This window comes from Lepisosteus oculatus, chromosome 28 (genome assembly GCF_040954835.1).
Source record: "Lepisosteus oculatus isolate fLepOcu1 chromosome 28, fLepOcu1.hap2, whole genome shotgun sequence".
NCBI lineage: Eukaryota > Metazoa > Chordata > Actinopteri > Semionotiformes > Lepisosteidae > Lepisosteus > Lepisosteus oculatus.
The window spans coordinates 1,283,518-1,302,469 of record NC_090723.1 but is presented as its reverse complement, the minus strand read 5'-3'; the positions used below and the strand labels follow the sequence as shown (position 1 = coordinate 1,302,469).

The 18,952-nt window shown below is 41.1% G+C and overlaps 1 protein-coding gene across 2 annotated transcripts in view; it reads right to left on the bottom strand.

Moving 5' to 3' along the window:
• Window positions 1-18,952, bottom strand: part of LOC102683404 (tumor necrosis factor receptor superfamily member 16) — a 60,006-nt gene that overhangs the window by 15,251 nt on the left and 25,803 nt on the right. For both annotated transcript variants that reach the window (XM_069185660.1, XM_015362065.2), the window contains exons 4-5: window positions 4,014-4,254; window positions 852-1,015 (exon numbers count right to left, since the gene is read on the bottom strand). In XM_069185660.1, the coding sequence (XP_069041761.1) occupies window positions 852-1,015; window positions 4,014-4,254 (405 nt within the window). The remainder of the gene's footprint in view (window positions 1-851; window positions 1,016-4,013; window positions 4,255-18,952) is intronic.

Below are 18,952 nucleotides of genomic sequence, written 5' to 3'. Positions count from 1 at the left end.
AAAGATGCATTTAATACGATCACATGTTCTGCTCTGTCTCCAACAGTGCAATTTACACTCGGCACTGATTTCTTACTGTTATGCCTCTCATATTAAGATTTATTGCATCCTGAAGCTAAGCTTGTGAGCACCATTTTCAGAAAGACTTGCGAACCTTTCTTATGTATTAAATTTCAGTTTTTCTCTGTTTATATACAGTAATGTAACGCATACGGCCACCAGTGAGTGTGTAAGAGCCGTCTTACCAGAGCGGTGACATCACCACCCTTCCCGCCCTTCCCTGGCCGCTGGGTCGGGGGGAGATCTTTCTTTAGCTCAACAGGCTGGGTCCCTGTTGAGAGACGCCGGAGGCCCGTGTTCAAGTCCCCAAGGGTGGGGGGCCGACCTGATGCCACAGCGGCAAGGGTGCCCACGTGAACCCCGAAGCGTTACAATATTCATGCTGTTTCTTGCTGTATTGTGTTCCCTCCTACATGGCAAAAAAAAAATCAGGGCAGAGCCATAGCCCTGTGGCTAAGGATCTGCACCTGTAGCTGGAAGGTTGCTGGTTCAAATCCCATAGCTGGCAGGAATCCTATTTTGTTGAGCCCCTGAGAATGTCTGATCCTGCACTCTGACCCCAAGCTTCTCTCCCTGTCTGTGCCTCTCATGGAGAGCAAGCTGGGGTCTGTGAAAAGACAAATTCCTAATGCAAGAAATTGTATAGGGCCAATGAAGTGATCTTATCTCATCTCAAAATAGTGTTGGACTACAATTTCTCATTACTGTTCTTTCTGCAGAGGTTTAGTTTTCGTACAGATGCTTTCCCAAACGGCACCTATCCGTGGCCATGCGTGATCGGTGATGCCCACCTTGTGTCTGGGACTGGCTCTGCTGCTGTTGCTGCTGCTCTTGCAGACTCTGGCTGTCGACTGAGATCCCACTGTCGCTGTGCAGCTTCTCTCCCTCGGGGGAGGGCGTCTGGTTGACCGTGCGGTTGTTGTTTCCCTGCTTGTTCTGCTTGCAGCTGTTCCACCTGTACGGGGGGCAGGGAAGGATGGGGCTTGAGTTCCTCAGCATGTTTTAACACAGCTCACTCTGAGCTGATCCACTATGCAGAAGCACCAAAGGGAACAATGAATGAAGCAGTTCAGCCCAATCAGTGGAACAGTGGTTTCCAGTCCTGGTCCTGGAAGAACACTGCGTCAGCTGCTTTTTCTTAATCACATTAAATACTCATAATAAATGAGTTCTTAATCACAGACTAATTGATTTCAGGTTTTTGTTAGAGGCACATTTGCAATTTTGCTTTCAGCTCTTAAAGGTCAAATGGGTTTCAGAGTGTCAGAGTAAGTTTCAAGAGCACCCTCATCCAGGTGAGTCATTCCCAAACATCTCTTCAACATCAGCCGAACTAGTAAGAGTGGTTTAGTCAGAAATAAAGCCAAACAATCACAGGCTGCGTACAGTTGTGTGTGTGCTGCAGATGTTGACAACAGTACCCCTGGGGTATTTTTCACACTCTCTACTGACTGACGTTAAATAAAAGTCTAAACAAACATCAGATCATTTAAATCATAAATTAGCACTGGAGGTTTAGAGCTCGGCTAGAATTAAAATAACAGCAGACAGTGTTCCTCCAGGACCTCCAGGGACCCACTGACGTAAATGAAGTCCTAGTTCAGATCATACTGTGCCTGCCCATTCTTCTGGGCCTGACTCAAGTCTAATCTTAAAGCAGTAATGCCCATATCTGTTTCTTGCCGTCCATCCATATCTTAAACTACTGTATACTCAATTACAAAATGTCTCAAGAACTGAAAGTTAATTCCTATTATTACTGTATGAATGAATATGTATTTCAGAAATGTTTCTTTCTTTACTTTTCTACTGCTTGAAAGACAGGTTTCTGACTTCAGGCTACAGGATTGCATTATAGCATACAACAATATATACTGTATATAGAAAGAGGAAAACTAAACCAGAATCTATCCTGAAAAAGTTTGCAATTGAAAATGAAATACTGTATATACTATTTTAAATTACAAATACAGATGTGAAATACTGTACCTTTTCTTATTCACATTTGCGGTACTATGTTATCCCTAATTATTTTTGTATATTTCCAGTTTAATTTTCTATTGCAATTTCTATTGCTCCATGATGAACTCCGCTGTTAAGTAATGCAGTGAAGTTTCCTCAATTACAGTGGATTCAACCAATTCTTTAAAGTGTAAATTACCATTTGGTCCTATGCACAAACCACACACTTGACAATAAATATATATATATTTATATTTATTTCTATTATATATGACAAAATCTAGAGCCTTACATGTGGCTTTTTATTTCCTTTCTTTTGCCTGTATTTTAGTTCTTGTGCCTTAAGTGGGCCAGTATCACACCCTGCATCATTGTGCCAGAATATTTTATAATGTTGCTCCTAGTCAGAACTCAGGATTAAGGGCAGACTCCCTCAGTGCCTGGGCAGCTACAGTATACAGACAACTTTATTCTTAAAGCTACCATGTTTCATTATTTAACCCTCACAGGTCAATGTGAATGAAGATGCCATCCAAATAATATCAAAATAAATTTCTAAATATCAACAAAATGCCAAATATCAACCAAAAAGGATCACAAAGACAGGGTTTTTATCATCCCTGTGCTCTATGTTTGGCTGCACCTGCTGCCTGACTTTAAGAGTCTTGGAAGTGCAATCACAGCCTGTCATCAGGAAGTCAGGGATGTATTTAATACTGATCACCATTAACAGACATCATGACTTTCCATGTACATCTCTTTCCCCTTTGTATGCTTTTAAAGCTTTAATAGAAGGTCATGAAGCCATCTATTTCATAGTTAAAGATCTAGCTATCTGCTAATGAAAAGCTGATGTCATGCAGAGTGTTCAAACCATAAATTGAAACAAGCTAGTTCGATATCACAGTTATGCTGGCAAGGGATTTTGAAGCTGTATTAACAACACTGATTTGTAGATGGACTTTTTAAAACAGCCTGTTAGTCATTGGAGGGCCGAAGTGTTAGTTTTTCTACATGACAGCTGTAATTAAGGGGAACCTTTCTCCAAACCTTAGAATGTTTGCATAGTGAATCAAATGTATATCCAATACGTGACAAGATGGGGCAGTGTTTAGCATTGCTGTCTCGCAGTACTGGGGCCCTGGGTTCAGTTCCTGGGTGCCAACAGCATGGAGCTTGTATGTTCTCTCTGTGTTTACATGGGTTTCATCCCACAGCGCAAACATAAACTGGTAGGAAGCTGCTGGGAAAATTGGCCCTGGGGTGAGCGTGTGTGTCAGTGTGTGCCATGCACTAGATTAGCATCCAGTTCGAGATGTACAGTATCTTGTCTTGCACCCATTGCTTGCTGGGATACACTCTGGCTCCCCATGACCCTGAATTAGATAAAGTGGTCAAAAATGGATGGACAGAGGTGTATTTTTTCAAATGATCAAGATAGTGGATCAGTTTAGTAATTGAGACTTCAAGGTTGGTAAAATCAGCAGCCTAGTGTGTTGGAAGGACTACACAGCAAGCCAGCTGCCCAGCCACCTTTCATCCAAAAGGTTAAACCACAATGCTCCCACAATGAACTTCTCTTTGTACTGCAATAAGAAACTGAGGTGGCACCGTGACACTGTCACCTTGAGCACGATAGCAAGCTCAAAACAGAGAATATACTGTACAAACACTGCAGTATGTTCAAGTGGATAGCTGCCTCAGTGTACTGTATGTAGGCTGCAAAGGAACAGGTAAAGGTGTCGTACCTGAAGAGGGCTCCACAGACAAAACATTGTCTTTTCTTTCCCTTTCAGCATGGAATAAACCTTTATCTGTTCCTCCCCTGTAGTATGTGATAGCTTGGAGCTGGTCATCCTAAAGAGTCTGATGCATACACTCATGTAGAGAGGTGTTGTAATTAAAAAAACAGCTTGACTTTGTTGGTGTTCATCTTTGTGATAGAGATTGTAGTCCTGCCCTGCCCAGCAATCTCCAGAGGGGGGTCTCACCTCTTGAAGACAATGTAGGCTACCAGCCCCACAACCACGGCTGCCAGGATGGAACAGTAGATGGGGATGAGGTTCTCGTTCAGTCCCTTGCCAATGAACTGCGGCGAGGTGGCAGTGGTGACAATATCCATGGCTGGGGTGGTCTGGTCGTCATCGATGGAGGAGGTGATGTCCTCCACAGAGTAGGGGGTTGGTCCCAGGGAGGACGAGGACAAGGTGCTAGAGAAGCGAGGGTTCAATTCTGTGGGAAAGAAACACAGTCACTGCAGCAGACAGAACCACGGTGTCAAAGAACATTACAAAGACCACAGGTACATTCAGTCTAGTTTCGTGAGTTTGGTTACAAAGGAAAAGTTATTTTGGATATTGAAGGAATTACTTTCAATAACATTAACACGTAGCTTCTTTCAGACTCTTCTATCTGAGTAAAGACATGTCTCCTGTTGTCAGCTCTAAATTAACTACTTCTCCATTTTCCTCATGGTTCCACTGAGACAAGTTTCACTGTCAAGTGTGAAGAAATATACCATTGGAATTTAAAATATGTGAACCACATGCCCTCTTAAAAGCTCTGATAGCGCTGTTATTGCCAAATACATTTCTCTTTCTGTGTTATGTTGTCAGGATCTTCATTCACAACATGTAAAGAGTAAGGGAGGGCACTAAGTCCAGTCCCAGTAGTACAGTATATGTCTCTCTCAAAAACAGTGTGTTTTTATTTACTGCTTCCAGACCAGCATAATGTGTGGTGCCAATAGAACACTACTTGTTTCTTTTCCGATTTGTGGGTACTTCTTGAAGTACCCAGGCAGAAACTGAGGTGATGTACTGTAACATTCAAGGATAATTCATTTTCTGACCATAGTTGCCTGAGAATTTCATGAAGTACCCAAATTTGGCATCTGCCCATAACACACACATCTATATACATTAGTAAGTGCCTTACAAAAGTGCCAACAAAAAATATGTTGTTGGTTTTAAGATTGCAGTCATGACAATTTGAAGTAAAAATTAATATTTCTTACAAATACAACCTACTCTACACATTCAAAGCCAAAAAGCTTTGTGACTGTAATTGCTTCTCAATCAAAGGTGATTGCATGCATTTCAGTTTTTTTTCTTTAGTTTGCTAACATGTACTGTAACATACTGTATCTTACCATTTGAGGACTTCAGTTTGAGCATTCAGTTTGAATAAAATATTAAGTGTAAAAATTGTGTAAACATTATTTTGTAAATTCATGACATTATTGTATATAGAGTTGCCAAAACATCACTATAACCCTGGAGAGTTGTCCTTGTCAGACAGTACATACAGTATATCACTTCTGGGCCCTAAAAAGGGAGAAATAGTGGTTTGTAGATGCTTACTATCGAAGTCTAGACAGTTCTGCTTTCTGGTGCTGTGAAATCTGCGTTACTTCCCGGTTCCATAAATAAAGACCTTGCAGCTGTTTTGTGACCACTTGTTATGTTTCAGTGCTTACACTGGTATCTTTTTTTAAAGATTAACCAGCAGCTTTCTAGAAACCAGAGCTATTCATCCCCACATGTGAAGAATTTCAAGGATGGTCTACGATGACTATGGTTGCAATGTATTGAATAAGCCTGGTGTAAGAAACAACAGAATAATCTGTCTTTCCACGTACATTTTTACTGCCCTTGGAGAGACTACAAAGCAAATCCGTTTTGCAGAGGCTGCCCTAAGGCTACGGACATTTCCCGCTTCTCTGATTTCAAAAGATCTCCGACTGCCAAAAATTGCTTAAGAATAAAACATTAAGCATCACTGTCGCTGAGGCTGTCCCTCTGTCTAAAGTGGTGCCTATGGGAACAGGCCTGAAGAAAGGAAATACGCTCATCTGGATCAAGACAAGAGACCAATAGGCTGAGATTCACTGCACTCTCTTTCAGCACCTTGTTCAAGTGTTTTTCAATTTATTTTTAAATATTTTCTATTAAGGCAGAGTCTATTACTGGAGGTGGTTTCCCCTGAATCAGAGCAGGGAACAAACAAAACATTGTAACATTTACTCACATTAACTGATTTCTGTTTTATAATTTGATAACATTATATGACCACTATTGCATTAGTAGTGTGCATACTACTGTTCTCCAGTTTTGCAGTGTCGACTGTGAAAACCAGCTGTAGCATATTATCAGGATGAACTATAATAAAACTGCGAGGCTGGATTGAAGTTCTTGTTCATCAAAAGTTAGACACCGTGGTTCAAAGGTCTTTCCTGTGCGTGAGCTGTGCTGTACCTCTGTCAGTAATGCTTCATGTTTGTTATGTTATATTTCAAATGTGCATATAAATTAAATAGAATTAGTAGCAAACCAAATTATTTAAAGCACAAAGCAGCATGTTCAGTTGATTGTGATAAATGAGGGCTGGGTGGAGGAGGATCTTCAGCCCATGCTTGTTCTCCTGTTCTCACAGCACACATTTAAGCCGTTGTGCTTAGTCTTGCCAACAACCAGCTTGAAATGTCTGCAAACGACCTTTTAATGTATTATTAAACTGTTCCAGTCTCCATCCCAGGATCTCTTGGCTTTAATATTTTCATAAGGTTCTGCCGCTCAGGGGCTTATTAAGATCCCATTTCTGAGCTGTTTGCAAAGCAAAGGCAAAGGCGGGAGCTGGCTGGGCTGCAAGAGACTCAGGGATCGCTCTGCCCTGGGCTGAGCGGAGGGGCTGGCACAGCTGCCGTGGCAGAGACAAGTCGACCGCTGTTCTGTTCCTGCTGTGTTTAAAATGAGCCAGAGACGAGTCAAGGGCCCTTGACATTTCCTATTCAGTCCGAAAACCCCACTTTGGTACAGATGATCTATTCAAACCCTCTGCCTTCCACTCTGCCACCCAAAGTTTATCTTGGCCCTTCCAGTACTCATTTCACTTTTCTTGATGTAACCCTTCACATTTTACGCCCTCAGATGCAAACAATTCGGCCTGCTTAAACTTCTTCTCTTTCTTTTGTGCTCTTTTTTCTTCCTCTCCTGGACTTTTCCAAGCTCGGCGTTCTTCATCTTTCATGAAGAGCTCTACAAGAGCCGCCTGCGCTCCTGCCCCGAGGCCCCATTACAGTGATTCACTGTGGCTGACTGACCCCATCACTTCCTGAAACCCAGCTGACATCACCGCTCTGCACTTGTTCCGACAGCCGCCGCTGATGATTAGAGAGCCAGAACGGCTCTTGTGAAAGGCACTGTTCGGCCGGGAGGCAGAGTCCCGCTCTTTAAGATCTCTGGGGGGGGGGGGGTGGAACAACCAAACAGATGTACAGGCAGGTATTGCTGTTGAAAATAAAGTTTTATGAGCCCCTTCAGTTCAATTAGAAGCTTTTCGAGCCTGAATTTACTGCTGCGTTCAATTTTCACATACTTTAGAAGTAAGGTTCGATGTGCCACTGCTTAAGGCCAGCCTGTTTAAAGCAGCACTTGGCTTGGTTCATGACGCAGATGGAGAACTAATTGGTGGAGCTTTTATTGTTTATCTGAACCTCAAAGCTTAGCTGGAGGCCTGAAGGGCATAACCTTGAACTTCTTTTCCCTACAGCCTTCTTTTACACACAACGCAGGGCACAGAATCTCGGTGTTGTTGACCAAACCTTTCTGCTACCTTAGTTTCCTCTCCTCTTGCAGAAAGCAATCCTCACGCACTGATGCTACTGATGTGTGCATGCGTTAGCATTGTCTCGCATCTGCACAGTGGCTTTTAACTCACCGAGGGGCCACATTCCTTTAGAAACAGTTGCTTTTGAACTTGAATCATAAATGGGGCCTGATGCTAGTAAAATGGACAATAATGGGGAATGAAACGAAATGGGCTTTGGCTCGCCTCCACTTTGCATATAAAATGCAAAGCACCTGTACTCTTTCGCCTTTCAGTGAAAAAACAGCTCTCTTCATAAACAGCACAGCCAAGACTGCCTTTATACTCCTTTTCATTGATTGTCAGGCGTATGATTTTGTTTTTGTTGCCATGCTTTAGTTGAGCATTGTTGCAAATTGGCCTTCACTCTTGCTTTTTAACTGAGCTCCCGCGGTGAGCAATTGACTTTCACTGCTATGCTTTGATCCTTGGCCTGACTGCTGTCTCCCGCCTGGTTAACCACAGTTCCAGTCTCTAGCCCCCCCGGAAACTAAAATCACCCACAACCGTCGTTTCCTCTACAATGTACAGTGTGGTGTGCTGGGAGCAGGGGTCAATGACTTCTCCTGCTTTCAAAGAAACTCCCAAATAACCACACTAAGGCAGGATGGCTGGGCAAACACAGTCACTCTTTGTTGAAGCTCTCTTGATATCTATCTTGATATCTATCTCGGTTTCTCTTTTGTTACCTCCCCTCTACAGCGTTCCATCTCTCTTTCAGCTGTTATCTCTCCTCTACCACGCTTTCACATGCTCTCTCCCCCTCTCTCAAGACCAAGCGGCTTTTGAAGTAAGGCCTGGTGGCAGTTTCCTCCAGAGATATAGTGAATGGAAGAAAACTCAAACATTGCCTGATTTGCGGGCAGCAATTACATATAAGTAAGAGCCCATTCACAATGAGCTGCTGTTCACTTCCTTTGGAGAAAGAATTGGGGGGATGAATAAAGACTGAATAATGAATGAATAATATACATTCAATGTACCAGCTTGTTTGCTGGTGAAAGGAACTGACATTATATTTATAATGATCTAAATAATCTCAGCTTCATGTAAGAAAATCTGTAAATTGTTTCTCCTATACTGTAGATTTGTTAGTCATTTTTTAGTTAATTTCAGAGAACCAATGTGCCAGTCTGCACCGTGCAAGTGTGATTTCATTTCTAATCTCAACAGCCCTTTATGATTGATTATCTAACCAGAGAAAATCAAAGAAAGTCTTTAAAGTTGGCTGAGCTTCTTGTTAAAAAAAGAGAAAACGATCACGCTTAGCCCAGTGATGTTTTTTGATGTTATGCCCCTCGCGTCTCAAATGAGAATTATAAAATGATGTCTTTATGTAAAGATGACCTGTTTAGCAGTTTTCCTGTGTACAAAAATAAAACTGGCACAGAATTTTGGTGTGATCAATGTTTTTTCATCAGAGTCTACTAATTGATCCATAATCATCTGTGTGCACTTACTGAATGCAGTGCCTTGCAGGGGTTGGTATGGTATGTGCTGCCAGTGTCCACTGACAGGATGCACAGAGGGCATAAAAGGAGCCCTTCCATTGTGCATTGGGCAAGGCAGAGTGAACCCAGGGGACAGGGGGGAACTGCCCAGGCTACTCTATTTTCATTTAGGACAAAAATATCAAATATGCAAAACAAAGCCTCACTTTCTCTGCAGACAAACTGTAGGCAAAGTGCCCATCTAATTAATTTGCTATACAGTAGGCTGTCCGCTGGGGAGACGAAGTGCCTTAGAATAGTGAGGGGTCTGCAGTGGTTGTTATTGATTGTGTGTTTTATTGAGGCAACAAACAAGCAGGAATTATCCCAGTGATGTCAAGATATTTATAAAATTAAAGTTGTCAAATATTAAGTATTAAATAGACCTGAAATACAGCTCTTAAATCATTGATAATTTAAAAGCACGATATGGACTTGCACAGATAATCGGAACAAAAATCACATGTAAATTGTAGGATCTTGAGAATACTTACTTCCTTAGGAGTAGATTTTATTTAGTTTTTTTTTTTATTCTTTGACTGATAAGACACCTCTTTAAGTCCTAGGGTTTTGACTCACTGAGATCATAGCAGCTGAAAAAAATTAGACTCCCCCTTATGAAAAGGTATGTCATCCAAAAAGAGGTAACACCACAAATTAACATATTTACAAATTAACACCTCCTCTCCCTGGAATCCTGAGTTCACATCTACAGTATTTCAGATCACACTGAAATAAGTTAAACATACTACAATCTAAGATCCATCATCAGTTAATGGGTAATTCGTAGCTTGTGTACTAGACTGCAGAACAGAAAAGGTCACTCGCTACCTCTCACTTGTACAACTATCACTCACTCAGTAGGGTGATACAGGGGTTATAACATCATTCCCTTTAAATATTCAAAACTCTGAAAGACTAACTCGGCAGTCCGAATGTTACCTCAACAATGAAACAATAGTGCATTGATATTTGTACATATCTTCAGACAAAAATGTCTAGAACAAAAAATTGTGTTTTTCAAAAAGTTAGTGTGCATATATTTTTCAAAAATATGTGCTGCAGCTCTGATTGTTTAGATGCTTTGAGGAAAACAACTTCTCAAAGTGATTGTCATGATCCTTTAAGAAGTGGCTGGACAAAGTTCTTTCAGCAATCAACTGGGATGAGTGGCTGTCTCCTGTTTTTGGCTTATTTGACCCAAGTACTATGTTTATTAGGCCTCAGCTAGCCCTTGTCATTGCCTTTCAACGATTCTTGATTTAAGGCATAATCATTGTGCTTCACTAAACTGACAAACACTAGAGCACTATAGCAGTAAAAGTATTTCCAGGTCAAATGCAGTGTGCTGATTACCAGAAAGACACCCCAGTAAGGGCATGAATGAGGCTCATAACTGAGCTGACAGCTGAGGAAACCCAGAACACCTAGCAAGAACAAGGTGAGGTCTAATTTCATTGCAGACACATGGATCCACTGTTTTTGCTAGTGTCAGTGAAAGAGATCAATGGGCCATTAGGACTATATGAGACTGTGCAGCAAAGTGTCTGTGTGCCTGTTGGATCATCACTATTCTTCCACATCACAGAGAAACACAAGGGAAGCTCAACAAAGACATTTGACTTCTTAAGTGTAAAGAGGAGGATTTTGCTTCATGTTTATATATAAACAAATGATCTTTTTTATACTTTCCTGATTCATTTATATGTCACTGAGATCATGCAGATCTTTTGCTTTTTCACAATGCTCATTATTAAGAAGATGAAGAGGGCATCCCTGTCTGGCCTTGCTCCTGTTCTGCAATTGCATGTTTCTGCCACAGCAGCCTATAATCCCAAAGTCTGAAGTCGGCAGTCCTCACACAGCACTGACAGATTAATCCAGCCTGAAGAATGTATTGAGGCAGAAAAGTGTGCTGAGAACAGAAGTCACAACCCTTGTGTAGTCCAGTTGTCTCATGCCGATGCCAGTCTGATTTTAATGAGATCACACAAAAAATAAAATACTGTTGTAATCAGCGTTAATTTTGTGTAAGAATGAAAATAAAAGCTTTATAGCTGCACATGGGTGATTAACCTACTCTAGGTAAGCAACACTAGAGCAACTTCCGAGTCTTGTCTCTAAACATCTTCCCACTCATTTCTTTGGATCTCTTAACCTTTATTTTGGAAACCTTCAAAACTGGGTCCCCAGTATTGTTTGAAATGAGCACAAAAAGAAAACTATTGAGGGAACTATGAATCAAGTAAGGATATGTAATTTCAGGCTGGCAGGGACAATCAGCACAGACCTCTGATTGATCAGTAGGATCAGCTAAGATAAAAACCCCACACCGTAAGCAAGTCATGTGTTGTCTAGCAGCACACGCATTGAGCTAGGAGAGGCGGGGAGGGCAGGGGCAGTGGGGGGGGGGGGTATTTAGGGGTTGACAGAGGGGGCTCAGCAATGGAAGTGCGCCCTGCAGCAGAATATGATCTGTTTTGTGGAGGTCAATAGGAGAAACCCGATCAGGCGGATAAGAACCATGGCATTTATTGATCAGAGCGCAGGTCTGAGCTGCGCAATAACATCTTCCTCTTTCTTCTGTACTGGCTTATAGTGCTGAAGCATCCCTCCATGCTAACTGTAAATACATTAGAAAGGATTCCTTGTTCCTAGAGTGTCGAGTATTTTTTCCAATTTGCGAGTGACGCTTTGATGCCCTTTTTTTCACAAGTGGTAACACTAGTGGGCTAACACCCATAATATCCAACTATATGGATAAACATTAAAGGATAATATACAGTATTGTATAGTGTCACCCTTATTAAATTAAGTTTTATTTTGCCATGGATATTTTGGTACATTGCTTTTACATAGTTTCTCACAGTTTGTACAATGCTTACCAAAGTATTTAATTTACCATAATGAATTCATGAATTACACGCTTTTGCCATGTTATCCTAAAACTCTAAGGTTATGAACTCTCTTCCTGCACCTGAGACATGGATACCTTCAGAAATTGCATTGCAAGAGACATTCAATGTTGATTCCTATTAATAGTTTTATTCAGTAACTCTCAGATAATGTAGACATCCCTGTAGGTTTCTACATTGATGTAGATAAAACAAGAATAAAAACAAGAAGGATATTGTAAACCTATTAGGATACTTATAAAGTCTTAATGCATATTTCTAGGCTGGTACTAATGCTGACTTCATAGATGGCTGCTGGCTGACTGCCTGACGTTGATGCTCCTGGCTACAGTTACTGTGCAGATCTGACTTGGAGCACTGCTGGAGCTCACGGATATGTATCTCCTGTACAGTATGTCTTTGATGACCTGACACAGATTAAAAACCATATATAGTATCTAAATGTATTCCTGCTACAAGAAATGGCTCATTGGAAATGAGGCACTTTAAGAGAAGACAAGCTGTTGGCCCAGTCTTTTAATGAAGTGAATCAGTCCTAAAGCACAAGGCGGTCAGTGGCTTTGAAAAAATCAAGCTTCATGGCTTCATCACAATTGCCTTGGCTGCCTTTCATGTCAATACTTCCCGATTCCATTTGCACTCGGCTAAATGTGGCTGGTTATCAGAGCTGTTGTTTCCTGCTCTGCAGGCATGAACTTGACCAGTACCTGGATGGGAGACCTCCTGGGAAAGATAAGGCTGCTGCTGGAAGAGGTGTCAGTGGTACCTGTAGGGAGCCCTGACCCTGTGGCATGTGTGGGTCCTATAGTCACTATACTGTAACGAAAAGGTGCCATCCTTCAGATGAGATGTAAATCCAAGGTTCTGACTCTCAGGTCATTAAAAATCCCAGAGCATTTCTCAAAAAGAGTAGGGGTGTTACCCCGATGTCCTGGCCAAATTTCCCCATGGCCTTCACCAATCATGGCCTCCTAATAATCCCCATCTATGAAATGGCTTCATCAGTCTGTTCTCCTCTGTTCACCTCCTGGTGAGAATACTGGTGCACTCTGGGAGCTGTTACATTACCCTGATGGGTGTGGAGGGGAGTCCACATTGCCTGTACAGTGGGGTGTCCAGAGAAGTACGGAAGTGTAAGGAATTATTATTATTATTACTGAGATAATAATATCTTTTGGTTTTCCAATCAAAGTAAGGGCTGTTTCAGCTAGGGCATGTTTTTGGTGTCACCTGGTGGGATTTTATAGAGTGTGAGTTTTTTTTTTTGTAGTATCTCAATAGTCATTCTTTTCTGAACTTAGTCCCAGGAAATATTCTGAAAGGAAGTGTGTTCTGTTCTGGATGGTTCAGATGACAAGGGATTGTTGCCTCACAGTGCTGGGGCCCTGGGTTCAATTCCTGACCTGGGGTGCTATCTACATCAACTTTGTATGCTCTCCCTGTATTTGCGTAGGTTTCCTCCAGGTGCTCCAGTTTCCTCCCACAGTCCAAAAATATCCTGGTAGGTTAACTAGTTTCTGGCATGTACTGTATCTGTGCCCTGCCTTGTGCCCGCTGCTTGCTGGGATAGGCTCCCCTACAATCCTGAACTGGAAGCAGCCAGAATGGACAGACAGTCTACTACCGTCTTGCGAGGCAACCAAGAGCACATTGTATATAATGTAAGACTAAAATCACACAGCTACCTGTGAATATAGCAGCATTGACTTGATGCAAATGGTTAACGTAGAAGCCACGAGTAAAGAAGCTCTCCATTGGTGCAGAGAAATGCATGCTCAGTGCTGGAACATCAAGTTCACTGTTTTATATTTGTTGAGGGTTTTCAAAGCACTGCTAATGAACCCTGGCCTTTTCATTCTATCAACTGCACCCTGTCCATACCCTGGGCATCAGGCAACAGGCCAGTGAGTAATGGTGACCCTCTTCCACTGGAAATCTGGGGAATTTTACAACCGGAAAATTGGTTTGAATGGATGAAGTGTCGACTAAGCACAAGTATTACCGTCCCTGTGCCCTGCATGGTCCAATACAGTAAGGGAGCAATGCTGGAGGAATTCTGTGCAGCTGCTTGCTGAATTCCAGACGATTATAGTCTCTGATGTGCTAACCCATGGCACAGAGGACACCATTCATTGACAGCTGAGGAATATGTGAGCAGCACCAATTAAAAATGGCAACCATCACTTCAAACATTTGCTTGCATGCTGCACTGCAAGGGACTACAAAACAGACATTGTACTGCGAAAATGCAGCATTCAGAGGAGAACAGCTAATCATGTCACCAAGCTGAAGGTCATGACTGACACGGATATGTTAATACAAATTAGGTTAACAGAAATATGCAGTGTGTATATATAATACATTAGTGTATAAGTTTATGAAACACCCGTTTTTTTCTGTAGTTTTGATTCCTTATAAACATGAAATCAAACTCCTAATTCAAAATCCTGGAAAAGCAGATATCCGTAAGCACTGTGGCGTTTATTGAAGGGATCATGAAAAAGGAAGCACTGTTTTAGACCACGGTGCAATTACATTATAGAACGCTTAACAGCCAGAATCTCATATTCTTAGAAGATACTAGTCCCATATGCATTTCTGAACAGGCTTAACATAAAATTTCAGTTTTCAATTAGTCTAATATTAACTTTTGCTTTGGGATTTTATATATGTTTTTGTGCACCCAATAAGGGAGCTGAGCAAAGTTTTGAACTTGGCCTGACTGGGTTCACAGCAGTAGGGTCTGAGGGGCACAGCACTGTGGGGGAGTGTGTATTGGACTCTTTGCTCCCACTTCTGCTCTCCCCACGAGGCTCCTGTCAACACTGTTAAAGTCTGGCCTGGAGCTGAACCTCAGACTCAATGCCTTGTACCCATGGCTCAGGCAAACCAATCTTTCTGAAGTTGAAGCGCTAATAAGAGTCTGAAGACCTCTGGGCAGTTCTTCACACTTAGTTCAGCACATGGAGTCAAAGGACACATTTGGGAACTGTGAAACAGGCTGGAGGCAATAGACAGATGCTTTGATGGATGTGTGGAACGTGTTAATAATTTATACTCCAGCTCACTTGTCATCACTGTTAACTTTTCTGAAATCCTGCATGATCCTAAGGAAATAGTGTACAGTCAGTTGGGTTAAGAAAAGTAGGAACTTTGGGAATTGTCAAGGCACATAACAAATGACTCCTCTATGATTTATAGCCAGAATGTGGTGGCTTGACAATTCTGATACGCTAACAACAGACACCCAAACACTGACATAGTCTCTGCTTCCTTTCTGTTCACAGCTTGACTTTTCTTTTATTTGGCATTGGAAAGAACAACAGCCCAAAATTAGACTTAAAGTCTTTTGTTGTAAATTGCATTTTTGTTGTAATCTTCCATGGGCAATTGATTCCTCTCATCATAAAGGCTCTCTCATTCAAGTGTCTGACCTCCAAGGTATATATAAACTCAACTCAGCTGAGAAGGCATGGTCAATTAGTTCAATCATGATTTGACATGGTAAAGCATTTAAATAACATACTTAGACACCTGCATGAAAAATAGTATAGTGTGCTCTTCTTAACATAAATAATAAAAAGCCATTAAGGACTTGCATGTTGAGGTAATGAGTGGTATATGTCTCTGATCAGTGTTCAGTCTTTCCCTTTGAGTACACCTTTTTCTGAATGCATGTTTGTGTTTTTCTGTGTGCACGTTTGTGTACGTGTTTGTGCTCATTTAGCCTTGCTGTCTACCCTACACCTTTCTTCCATCTGTGCAGAGATGGGAGCGGCTGCTTTCAGTTAATATTCTTGAGCACCTGAAATACCTCAAGCCTGAGAAACACCAGGCGCAGCTGGAAGCACAGCTAACCTCACAACATCCTGTAATGAAAAGATTCAGATACTCGAGACCACATCTGCTTCTGTCTAAAAGGTGATTCCATGTTCTGGTCTCCTTTGCTTTTTTACAAGCTGGTGTTTGGATCTCCTGTGAAAACATGGCCCCTGTGTGTTTTGTGATGAACATGATGAAGTATGTTTAGAACTGAGAATGCATGAACAACCAGTCTCATTCAGGGTTTATTCATGTGTTCTGAAAATATGTGCTGCAGCTCTGATTGTTTAGATGCTTTGAGGAAAACAACTTCTCATGTGATTGCAAGGTGGAACTCTATGAGTATCTCAATATCTTGTTCAGTGAGTCAGAGCTAGAACAGGCATTTAATAGAAATGATAGGTTTTGCTACCCTAAAGTATTCTATGACCATGATTGATATTCTGGACTGTTGACAACAAAACCAGCAAGCTGATGGGCATGCAGAAATGGGAGACCACTCACATTCTGACCAATACACTCTCCTGGAACAAACTCTTTCGCTAAAACTACCCTGAGAATTAATTAATTCAATTAAGTAATTTTTAGGGGGCATCAAAGGACAATATCCTAAATAAAGCAACAAATAAAGCAATAAATATTTGTATTTGCTCTTTTAAAGAGACAGATCATGCATATTGGTGGTTCTTCTAAGTGCACTGTGAAATATTGACAATAGCCAACATATAGAATTATTCTTGTTACTCCTCAAGCTTCAGCTCTGAATCTCATGAGCAAAACCATCCAGAATTGGTTAGAGTTGATCTACACTCCAGCACCTTTGACCCCATCCCCCTTAATATGACAATACAGTGTATTGTCAGATGACAGTCAGCTGACCTTTTCATACAGTATGTAGTGCTTAAGCATGTTAAGACTGAAAACTGCCAAGGCAAATCATCAGATGTTTTCATCCCAGAGAATCCCAGAGGACTTCCATCACTGGAGTTTAGCCCCTATCAGGGTGATGCACTGCAGCTATTCTGCTCTCCTAGATCATATATACAGCAGATTAGGTGGAGAAATTCCTTCACCAATTGAGTTAAGAGGAAACTTTAACACTGTACAAACCAATAGTAGAATTTAGCCAGGACAAATCCCTCTTACAAACAGTGCCATGAAGATCTTTGACAACTAAATCAGGACCTACAGTAGGTTTAAAGTTTCATCTGAAGGGTCTTTATCATAGCAACTGTTATTTGCTTTTTTAATTTTTCAATTCTTGTGAACACATGCTGTTTTTTATCATATACTGTAAGTAATCAGATTTTTCAGATTGCGGGATGGTCTTGCACAGTTCTGAGGTGATGAGCTCTTGTGTTTGCTCTCTCCCTGCTGAAACATCATCTCTCACAGAGTGATTTTCGAAGTTCACATGCTAAGGTATTAAATGTATGTAATTTTATGGTACTATGGAAATTATCCAAGATGGAATAAAAGTTGTTTAAATAAAATTTCAATGCGTTTTTCTAAATTTACCTAGATTTTTATATTTATAATGAAATCTGAAAAATAGATTTTGTTATTGATGCCCAAAATCTATGCCTATGGAATTGGTAACATATACAGTATATACATACATTTTTAGTTCATGTGTGATATGGGTATTTTCTATTTATTATGCAGTAATTGTCTTTTTACATATATCTATGTAAATGGATACTGCTTGTCAGATCAACGTGACATTCTTGTTCTGTAAAACTCTCTTGTCTTTCGCCATGCAATGTCATTAAGCTGAATACTCTGATTCATCAATGCACAGAATATTTTTCTTGTGTTATTCATTCAGTCGACATAGACCAGGCACTTGTTCTTTAGTGAGACAAAACTCTCCCCCCAGGCATAATAATGATCAATGACAGGCCGTTTCCTGACACACATGTGACCTTTGTCACCTCTGATCAGATTGTCTGCTTGCTTTATACTAGCTACTATCTCTCTCTGTCTCTGAAGGCTCTGAGGCCATTGTTGGGCCTATTGAAGAAATTACATTTATGGCCTGTGTAATGACAGCACCACCCACACACTAACAATGGCATCTGGGCTACTGTGAAATTGCAGTAGAATTTAAACGAATCCCAGTTTTTCAACTGCTAGGCTTCCCTTGGCAGGCATGGAAATGGAGGTCACTCTCCTCTTGGGAGGCATTCTTGAGTTGTAAGCATGCTTCCAATGCCAAGCCTTTCCATCAGGAGCACAAACTCTGTTGCACTTGTTGCTCTGCCAAGTGACTATTTCAGTACAAGACAGTCCGCAAAGATCTTTCGACCCCACACAGTCATCGGGAGCTTCCTCTGAAATCGAATCAGGTGGCCCATATTTTTAAGTTTTAAAATTCTGATTTGCACTTTTCATTACCCTCTCAAAACTTTACAAACAAATCTCTTGCTGCCTATCAATATTTTATACAACATTAATTAATATTAATGCTGCACAGTACAAGTGAAAATTCTCCTGAGACTAAATATGTTGGAATGTTATCTTTTGTTATGACCCTAAAGATTCTGATTTCCCTGGGGATCATTAACTCTCCAAATGAGAACAGCAGTGCAGGCCATGAGCTCCCTGAGCCTCCTCTATGGTCAGATGGGCTGAATGGCTGGCTCTGGTTTGTAACTCTGTTCTCTGGATGATGATGATGAAGCTCTCTGAACTTCTCCTGCCTACAGCCGAGCTTGGAAATATGTCTCCAAGTGTTTCCAACCTTTTAGAATAAAGTCAATGTCATATACAGTAGCTATGAACAGACAGTATTACAGATGCGTAATATATTTGTTTTTTCAACAGGAGTTTCATGTTAGTAACACTAAAACTCTAAACACTACAGGTCTCTGCTGGAAATACCAGTAAATACCGTGAATCTGCACAGGTATTTCCCATGTTTTCACTTATCATTGTGCTTTCATACTGTTATTCCAAGGCTTTATTATATCTCTTCCTGATTTACTACGATTTAACTACGATTCACTAGATTGCATTACCATAATTTTACCATGGTGTGTGAAAAATGAACATATA